At 34.6% G+C, this 10,346-nt stretch overlaps 2 protein-coding genes across 16 annotated transcripts in view; both read left to right on the top strand.

Annotated features, from left to right (window-relative positions):
* The first annotated feature begins 100 nt into the window (after nucleotides 1–100).
* Nucleotides 101–1,107, top strand: LOC129799390 (protein YIPF5 homolog). Its single transcript, XM_055843229.1, has 2 exons — nucleotides 101–304; nucleotides 377–1,107. Exons 1-2 carry the CDS (start codon nucleotides 205–207, stop codon nucleotides 1,057–1,059), a joined length of 783 nt encoding a protein of 260 aa, XP_055699204.1. The 5' UTR covers nucleotides 101–204; the 3' UTR covers nucleotides 1,060–1,107.
* A 3,002-nt stretch (nucleotides 1,108–4,109) lies between these two features.
* LOC129799384 (protein lap4-like) overlaps nucleotides 4,110–10,346 on the top strand; it is a 148,185-nt gene continuing 141,948 nt past the window's right edge. For 7 of the 15 annotated variants that reach the window (XM_055843217.1, XM_055843216.1, XM_055843215.1 and 4 more), the window contains exon 1: nucleotides 4,111–4,854. In XM_055843217.1, coding sequence (XP_055699192.1) covers nucleotides 4,693–4,854 — 162 coding nt within the window. In that variant the 5' untranslated portion in view covers nucleotides 4,111–4,692. Of the gene's footprint in view, nucleotides 4,855–10,346 lie in introns of all 15 variants that reach the window. The other 8 variants (XM_055843220.1, XM_055843219.1, XM_055843222.1 and 5 more) reach the window with 2 other exon arrangements.

Here is a 10,346-nt window from a genome sequence, read left to right as displayed (position 1 = left end):
TACATTAACACTATTTTGATGATTCCAATATGAACAAACTATCCACTACACTACACTAACCACCAACCGGTTTATCAGCAGCCACGAAAAACTTTTTGGCTCACATCGCTCACATAGATTTTGAAATCTGTCATCAACGTGTTTGTTTTTCTTCAGTGTTCTCCCAAGTTTTTCTCAAAGAAGCTGCTAAATAAAAGAACAAGAATGGCTAATTTCCAGGAGGATCAGTACTGGGGATCCCAGAATACACAATACAACACATACGATGTCAACACGGGATTTATGGATCAGTCTCAACAATTAGGTTAGAGATTCCTGAAGTTACTCCTGCAAAAAAAAAAAACTCAAAATAGAATTTTCTTATCCCATTGGGCAGATTTTCAGTCCTTTGACAATTCTCAGTACAATCAGGGATCCTACCCACCACCCTATGCTCAGCAACAACCGAACATTTTCACCCCAGAACCACTGGACAATCTGGGATTCAGTGGGCAAGGTTCCACGTCTACCAATGAATTTGACGAGCCTCCACTGCTCGAGGAGCTGGAGATATACCCAGAGAGAATCTGGGAAAAGAGTCTAGTGGTTCTGAATCCTTTCCATGCCCGAGGATTGACCAACAATGCTGAGTACTTCTTCAAAGAAACCGATCTGGCAGGTCCTATTGCTTTTTGTCTGACTTTAGCTGCCTGTTTATTCGTTTCCGGGAAAGGAGCACACTTTGGCTACATCTACGGGCTCTGCATCATGTCAGTCCTGGTTATGTACATCCTCATCTCGCTCATGTGTAATTCAACGGAGAACTTTGTGACTCTGACGGCTGTTGCGAGTATTCTAGGCTACAGTATCCTCCCAATCGTCTGGCTATCAATACTAGGCATTGTTGTGTCCCTGAATAGTATGCTAGGAATGATTTTGGCTACTTGTGCTATCATCCTGGCCACCGTGGGAGCGAGCAAAATCTTCTGTCTCATGACCGGTGATGTCAATCAACGATATCTCATTGCATATCCATGTGCTCTAGTTTATGTCATCTTCTCTCTGCTTGTACTGTTCTAGAGCACCCCTCTGCGGGGTGATATAATAAATATTTCTTATCATTGAGAATATTTTTTTCCTCCCAAATTTCCGGATAATTGTCCGGGAGTTGTTGACGTTTCTTAGCCACGTAGATGGATGGCGCTGTTATCGGAAGAAAAGGCTCTTTTAGAATTCACTATTTGAATTTTTCATTGAAATTTAAAATTTCTCCAAATTTACTATGGTATTTTGCATTAAATTCTACAGAATTCTCTAAATTCAAGAACATTCTTAAGTTTTATAGTTATTTAGTACAAAAGAAATAACCTAATTTAGTGATTTTTAGCAGCAAATGCCCCAAAAAGTTTGTTTTTGTTCAAAATTTCAGTGAAACATTCAAAGTTTCATCAACCTCATACAGCTCTGACACTTGCGAGCGAACTACGCTGAAAAAATTACCCAAAAAATTTTGACAGATTTTACCCATTTGAGCAACTCTTAGCAAAAGTACACTGAGAGAAAAAATAACAAAATATGGTTCAAAAAATCTTATAAAACCAAGAATAATTAATGAATAAATGAAAATAAATGACCTCCACGATGGATATTGATGGTGACGAATGACTCTTGGTCGCCAATCGCTCTCCAAGAGCTTCTCATCCCCATCTCCAAGCACCATAATTTCTTTAAGAATGTTAGGTAAAAAAGTGCTTCCTGGCCAAAACACTTAAAACCTTATGGCTCAGCACTTATGCAGGATTAAAGTAGGATAATAGGAGAGACTTTTGGTACCCATGGGGATACCCAGCTAGCAGGTGCTTTATGCCTCAGCCCCACCCCAAAATTTAGAATAATTAATTTTATACGTTAATATTAGGTATTATTGCTTCTAGGGCAGAACACTTAAAACCTTATAGCTCAGCACCTATGCAGGATTAAAGTAGGATAATAGGGGAGACTTTTCGTACCCATGGGGATACCCAGCTAGCAGGTGCTTTATGCCTCAGCCCCAACCCAAAGTTTAGAATAATTAATTTTATATGGTAATGTTGGGTATTATTGCTTCTAGGGGAGAACATCTATTAAATTTAATTATTTTTAAGTTTTTAAATAAATGGGTAAATTCTATAAGGATTTATCATAAAAATTTCTGAAGTCAATTCAAAATACTCCAGCATACAGAAATAAAAGCACAGGAGCACTAAATAGATTTGCAAGAGCTCGGACGAACACGTCATTTATTTTCTGTCTTCTTAAATTTCAATTTTTTTTTAGAAATTACTTATTCTTGTCTATTTCTTAACCCTTTAACGACGAGACAGTTTTCGCGGACCGAAAATCAGCAATAAAAATTAAACCAATGAACGAAACCAGTAAAAGGTCTTATATCTGGCCTTCGAAAAGCCAACAGAGTCTGATTTGGTGTATTTTTTGTCTCTATGAACGATAGGGACAAAAATAGCCTAAAAATTTAAGTATTTTTTCTGTCAATACTAATGAATGATCACTTTCAATCTAATGAAAAATATTATTGTGAAGCAAAAACCGACGTGAAGATAACTCATCAACTTTTCTCAAAGCTTTCGGATCAGGCTCCGAGCCTTCATCAGTGACTGGAGCAAAAGAGAGAGCCATTCTTTATTCATACTTTTCATAAATATTTTTTCCAACTTACTCAAGTCTAATATTACTCTCCTGAGATTCGTTCAAGACATTTAACGTCAAATTATGGAAAGAAGAGATCACAGAAGTCTCTAACATTTCTATTAATTGTAAAATTGTTGCCGAAATAGTGAAAAAGTTTGGTAGAATTGTAAAAACGTGCCCCCACTTTGTCCATATGCCCTGTACCTATAATTTGACGTTAAATGTCTTGAACGAATCTCAGGAGAGTAATATTAGACTTGAGTAAGTTGGAAAAAATATTTATGAAAAGTATGAATAAAAAATGGCTCTCTCTTTTGCTCCAGTCACTGATGAAGGCTCGGAGCCTGAGCCGAAAGCTTTGAGAAAAGTTGATGAGTTATCTTCACGTCGGTTTTTGCTTCACAATAATATTTTTCATTAGATTGAAAGTGATCATTCATTAGTATTGACAGAAAAAATACTTAAATTTTTAGGCTATTTTTGTCCCTATCGTTCATAGAGACAAAAAATACACCAAATCAGACTCTGTTGGCTTTTCGAAGGCCAGATATAAGACCTTTTACTGGTTTCGTTCATTGGTTTAATTTTTATTGCTGATTTTCGGTCCGCGAAAACTGTCTCGTCGTTAAAGGGTTAAGAAATAGACAAGAATAAGTAATTTCTAAAAAAAATTGAAATTTAAGAAGACAGAAAATAAATGGCGTTAAGAAAAGTGTTCGTCCGAGCTCTTGCAAATCTATTTAGTGCTCCTGTGCTTTTATTTCTGTATTCTGGAGTATTTTGAATTGACTTCAGAAATTTTTATGATAAATCCTTATAGAATTTACCCATTTATTTAAAAACTTAAAAATAATTAAATTTATTAGATGTTCTCCCCTAGAAGCAATAATACCCAACATTACCATATAAAATTAATTATTCTAAACTTTGAGGTGGGGCTGAGGCATAAAGCACCTGCTAGCTGGGTATCCCCATGGGTACCAAAAGTCTCCTCTATTATCGTACTTTAATCCTGCATAGGTGCTGAGCCATAAGGTTTTAAGTGTTCTGTACTACAAGGACTTTTACACAACATTGTCATGGTAATGAGAGCTCTTGGAGACTGGAATGGGAAAACATGCCTGTTGAGGATTTTCATGTTCCTTAGAAGACTTTTACGTTGTCCTACTTTGATCCTGAATATGTGGAGAGTCGTAAAATTCAAGAGATTTTGGTCAGGATGCACTTCTGGTATGTCACATTATAATTTTTGCTCAGTGTTTTAACGGTCATTTTAAAATTGCTCAGTTGCGCTCAGTTGGGTAAAAATTTTTGAGTTGGGTAATTTCTTCAGGGTACAGTAGACTCTCTAATCTCAATCGGGAATATGGGGCGAAATGTCAGTAGCTTTGAATGTTTTTTTATTTTTAGTGGAGGACTTCGCCGTGAGCATACCACGAAGGCGAAAAACATCGCAGATGTCAGTGACGCAGCGAGAACATCGAAAATAGTCGAGTTTGATGAGCGTCCGTGAAATATTGAAGTTTTTCTTAAGTTTTCCACGCAATATTAACACGTGAGTGTTGTTAAAGTCTAAAAAAGATCACGAGTTGTATATTGTCGTTGAAGGTCGATGAGTTGATGAGCTGGAAAGTGGGAAAAAGTGCATTAAACATTCGGGTGTGTCTCGCGAGTTGTTCTTGTTGTGAGGTAAAACGGAAGAAGAAGTAGAAGAAGCTCCTCCATCACCACATCTGCAGTTTCTCACGTCAGTCTGAGTCAAGCAGCCTTCGAGTGATCACCTCGCCCATTTCTCTTAAGACTTCTAAAATAAAAATTTTCTTGGAGTCTAGAGGATGAGCCACTGTGCCTGAGGAGGCTTTCGCGATTTACAGTTCGATTCTCGGGAATGTGGTCTAGGGAGTGAGTGCTGTGTGCCAAATTGAGGTGATCTCAGGAGCTTCGAATTAGTGCTGAGTGCATCCGGAATAGTGTTTTGTGTAGCATCTCATTCTGAAACAGTGGACGCGTGTGAACGCGTGAATCATGTTTAAGTGCATTCCAATCTTCAAGGGCTGCAATCGACAAGTGGAATTTGTCGATAAGCGTCACTGCTCCCTGCCCAATGTCCCCGAGGAGATTCTTCGGTATTCCCGGAGCCTCGAGGAGCTCCTTCTCGATGCCAATCACATCAAGGATTTACCCAAGGTAAGCCAAATCCCCAAAAAACCATTACAATTCTGACACATTCCACAGCGATGACATCATATTGCTGCCAAAGATATGGGAGTTCTGTCTCTCCCACTCCAGCTCTACTCTCACCCAAAACTTTATGCAAAAGTCCCAGAAAGAAAGACAGATGAAGATGTGTGTGTGGTATTTTAAAGCAGAGAATTTGAAACTTGGTTGAAAGAACTGGAGGAATGGGGAGGGAACTAACATTACTACTTTTTTGTCACATTTCTCCATTTCTAAAATGTTGTCGGTAAATTTAAAAATAACATAAAAGTGAGACTTCAAAGGAAAAGAAAACCTTTTGAGTATGATAAGTTCACCTGTATCTATTAAGAAAAAGATTATTTCTATCTCTATTAATCGTTCTATTTTATAAATAAATATATTATAATAAGTACATTTTTAATCAGCTTTTGAGTGAAATGAGAAATCTATACAATGTTTAACCCTTTGAGGATGATTGGAACACCGGTGTTCCATAGAGAAAATAATTTTTCCTGGCTACCTAAACTTATTTCTTCTTTATGTTAGTACGTAATCGTAAAGTAGAAGGTTGAAGAAATCTAGGATATTTTTTGCAAGTCTTCAACTATTGGCTATATAGTAAATTTTTAAGCTAAAAAATGATGAATTTTTAAATTCTCATAGGGTAAATGTCCTAATTCAAAACCATTTCCAGACGCTTTAACTTTGACAGAAGATTCAATACATTAAGTTCATATTTTTTCTAAAGAGAATTACATAAATTTGCGTCTTGACTCTTCTAGAATGTTACTGTTTAGTGAAAATTCTTTATATATAATTTGAAAACTTCTTAAATACAAGAAAAATACGCGAGCGTAAAATGCTTCTATTGGAAACATATTAATTCAAATGGAGATAAGGAAAAGTTTCTAACTGGAGACAAACAGTGTAAGTGAAACCGCGACGAAAGGCTTCCAAAACCTTGTTTTGTTGCGCTTGAGTGCAGGATTTGTTCTTATTCCTGGTCTTTTCTCCTTTCCCATTTAAAACAATAAGAAAATTCCTCCAAAAAATCATATTTCCGGGGTTTCCTATTGAAGCATTTGCAGACACTTCAGAAAAAACCTTTTTTTCACGAAATAGGTAATTATTTCATTTGAAAACTTCACGTACCATTAACAATAAAGATTAGCACTTAATTTAACTAAAATTAGCCAGAAATATGACATAAATGTTAAACAAAACGAATAAAAAACAATCACCTCATTGTGTTTTTCATTGGAAAACATGGTCGATCGATGAAAAATTTGATGGTGAAAAGGTACACTTTTAATTTTTCTGAGAAATTAACAAATTTAAAATTTGTGAATATGAATGGATTTTCGCTTTATTTAGAGCAAAATTAACTAAATAATGAAACTGTGGTATAGAAAATATATAAATATAATAATTTAGTACTGTATTTATCATAAAAACAATGTCGTTTCCATTTGGAGTAGCGTAACATTTCCATTTGGAGCAAGTTTTGAATTAGCTTAATTTACCCTATTGAAATTTTATTTTAATTATTTTTTATACTTCCAATCTTTTTAAGTCAAACCGTTTTGGTAATAGAAACTACAATACTCAAACATAATATTTTTCATTAGAGTGAAAATTAACAGACACTGGTATCGTTAGAAAAATTACTTAAATTTTTCGGCTATTTTTGTCCCTATCGCTTATAGAGATAAAAAATACACCAAATCAGACTGTTGGATGTTCTAGTGTTAGATGTAAACCTTTTACAAATTTTGTTTATCGGTTTCATTTTTATTGCTGATTTTCGGCCAGCGAAAACTGTCTCGTCGTTAAAGGGTTAAAAATAATTTCAACGTAATCTTCTATCTTGTTTGTGGCTACTGCCGACTTACTATAACCGTTTTCATTAGTGAAACGAGATAACATTTGGCTGCAGCAGATTGGATTTGATAAATTAAATTTTTTGTCTTTAAAATAGACATCATGCATTCTTCTAGATCTTAAAACCATTTTGTACTATTCCAAAAAAATTTATTGTGTGGAGTAAGGGTAACTGAAGAATGTCTTAATAAGATAACTGCTTGATGGTTAAGAGTTAAGAAGTCACGTATTGTAATATTTGGAGATTGGGGATTTTATGGAGAACTAACTCAATGTTGAGAGTTGGGACTCGAAAAAGAGGCCACATGAGCAGCCTACAACCTGTTTAAAAAGTATCCGGAAGGTTTTCCGTTACATAAACAAAAATATTGTAATATGTTTGGTAAGTTTAAGAAATTGCGGGAAATCCTTTTCCTTTATTATCTAGTCAAATGTGCTTCAGAGAATTAATTTATTGTTGAAAACCAACGAAAGTGCGCAAAATATAATCCAATGATTGTGAAAATGCCTCACTCTGCCCTAAATATATGTTCCGGATTTTTGCCCCCATCAAGGGATCATAACAAATAGCAATTTGTGGTATGCATCAAGAATCACCGCTTCCTCGTCTTGATCCTGGATGGCAAAACTTCACTTTTCACCAAGTAGAGGGTGCTTAAAATATTTATTCGTCCTTAGAATATTTAGAACTTGCGCTTCAATTCTTATTTTTTATTTTTAAGTATTTTTTTAGAAATTCCTGAGTAGATAGTTTGTCCCGTTTGTCCCTAAACCCCGGCAGGTTTAATTTATTCCTAGTAATGGATTTTCAATATCAAGGGTCAAATATTATATATAATAAATCCAGAGGAATTTTGACACATTTGAATTTATTAATTTTCTTTTCCTGCCAATACTTATTTTGAATTAGTTCGAAGCGCATTGGAGTCTTTAATAAATTGATTGAATCAAAAATTTGTCATAAAAACTACTCATAACTAACGATATGTATCATTTTTAAATTATATTGAATTGAAAGTCTCTTGTCCCTACAAAATATTTTTTAACATTAAACTATTAGGTACTTGTTAGATAGTACTTTCCTTACTTTCCTGATATAAATATGACATTTTTCGGACTACAATGCTGTAAACTGTTCTGGTTAGAATTTGTTTACATTATTAAAAGTGTAAGGTATTTTTATTGTTATTGAAATTTTGACAAAACTTTTCTTTGAACTTCTTTCTCATAACTATGAATGAGAATACAAAATTTATTTAATTTAAAGAAAATTTAACCATAATTAATTTTGTTTTGCAAATTATTACAAATTTAGTCTGAGCAAATTTGTGCTCTTGAAAACTTACTAGGCCTCAGCTAATATAATTGTATATATATTATATATAATCGGAAATTTTTATGTTGCCTATAGCATAGCTATATTTTTTTAAGGGTATCAATCAACGACTTCCAATAAAGCTCATTTATATACCACATAAATAATACATTATGTTTTGCGTAGGTAATAGGAAGCTTACCTTTGATGTCTCAGTTGATTAACCAAATATCGATTTTCTGTGTTGCAATAACATAATCGTGTTTTGTTGATATGCGACTATCTTCTAATATTTCTTTTATCTTAATTGCAATGATTCATTAAATTACTCTTAATTTAAGCAGATAAGAAGTATTTAAAGCTTCGTGTAAAAAAGATTTAAAATTGATAATAGTTCATTGTGTAACTTACTTTAAGCCTTATATCAACCTCAAACTCGTATTTTAGAGTCAGAAGATGATGTGAATGGCATGTTTTTCCCAAATTGTTTACACACGCAGCAATTTGTTTCCAAAACATTTATGCTGACTTTATTATTGACACATCTTTCCACGTGGATCTTTGGCTAGTCACAGTGTTTCTGAGGGGTGGGCCTAGGTGGAAGGACATTTAGTCGATTTTATCGTCTATTTGCTGTGCAATTTTTTTTTTACCAAACATCAACCTAACTCTCCCACACTTTACGATTATTTGTGCTCCTATTCACCCACCACTTGCTAATTAGGCGGACGAGAGATTTGTGGGAGAGACAGGGTTTGTAGAGATGGGTTTTCTCCAGCTAAAATCACATTTTGCTTAATTGTGTAATTATTTTATTTTATAAATAATTTACAGTATATAGGCCATATTGATGGTAACCATTGTGTGATACAATTTTATGGAACAGTGGAATGGTTATTAAATTTTCTACCCCTTTGGGAATTTATTTGACTCGTGAATATGTGGGGATAATTAATCAATGCGCTATAGTAAATCCTATTGGGGTTTCACAACAAACACATGAAAAATTCACAATAGGGACAAATTTACGGGATAGTCCAAAAAGTTTTTCCTTCAGTTTATGGATAAAGCCCCCTCGTTTAATTAGACTGACAAAGATATGTGGAGAAGATATTGTTATTTACTGGATTACACTAGGGTTATTTTCCTTTGTATAAAATGTATAAAGTATTGGTTTACAAAAAAAATATTTTGGGGTTGGTAAAATTTTGAATTTTTCTTTAAAATTACGATTTCAATTAAAAAAAATGGAGCCTTATGTGGTCTAAAGTTACTATTGTCCTGAATTCCCAATTAAAATAAGTATCTCAAGGATGTACTCCTTTGCATTATCCTTCTTATGTGGGGTATCTTGTGATATGGCAGACACCACAGAGAGTAGGGGTTGGACTAGACAGAAACATTTTACTAAGCCACCCATTGCCTCCTGAACACCGCAATTCACTTCATCGCCTTGATGATTGTTCTGTGTTTTCATGGAGCAGGAGAGAGAGAGGGCGAGGGGAAGCAGCAGGTTCTTTTGGCGCGAGGGGTGAAATATATAGGACAGAGTATTTTTTTCACGATGGTTTGGGGTACGATGTTTAAGTGGTTGCCATGCTGTGTATTTGTAGAACGCTCTGTTCTTGCCTGGAGTTTAGCGCTTGATGGGAGGTGTGGGTGGGAAAATACGGTTGGTGGATCGATTTGAAGATGTGTCGTCATAGTACAAACGAATCTCATACTCGATTTCTCTCTCACTCTCTTTCCAAAATATTCCACGATGTTCACAGTTCTGATCCAATTGCTGAGAACTAGGCGATTGTGTATGGTTAAATTTTAATGGAATTTTGATCGAAATCTGGCAAAATGCTCGCTGTTGAATGTAGATGAAGATATTATATGCCACAGTGAAGGTTACTTAATTGGTAGTTTAGTTAAGAAGTGTGCTATAGATGTAAATGCAGACTTTCTTCACCACTTCTAAGACAAGGATGTGAAATGCAAACCTTCAAGGCCCTTTTTTAAGAACTGACCGGAATCAATAGTGGGTTGATTGAGTTCTAGATATGTATATTCATAGTTGGGACAATCTCAAGTACAAGGTCTTCACGTTCAAGCTTACACATTAACAAAAATCTAATAAAAATTATTGTTCCATTATAGAAGTTCAAATTTTTATCTCCTTACTTTGCTGAATTATTTAATTCTTGTTTTTGTTTGATATTTATACCGTTTATAACATGAAAAAATTAGCTTAATATTCTTTAATACAAATCTGGCTATAGCAGATTGGACAGTAAAA

This window comes from Phlebotomus papatasi, chromosome 1 (assembly GCF_024763615.1).
Source record: "Phlebotomus papatasi isolate M1 chromosome 1, Ppap_2.1, whole genome shotgun sequence".
NCBI classification, from domain to species: domain Eukaryota; kingdom Metazoa; phylum Arthropoda; class Insecta; order Diptera; family Psychodidae; genus Phlebotomus; species Phlebotomus papatasi.
This window is presented reverse-complemented; position numbering and strand designations above follow the sequence as displayed.

Bases quoted from the DNA above. Each gene is read 5' to 3' on its own strand.
- LOC129799390 (XM_055843229.1), top strand. From the start codon at position 205: ATGGCTAATTTCCAGGAGGATCAGTACTGGGGATCCCAGAATACACAA. The intron at 305-376 runs GTTAGAGATTCC...CCCATTGGGCAG, and splicing joins GGATCAGTCTCAACAATTAG to ATTTTCAGTCCTTTGACAAT.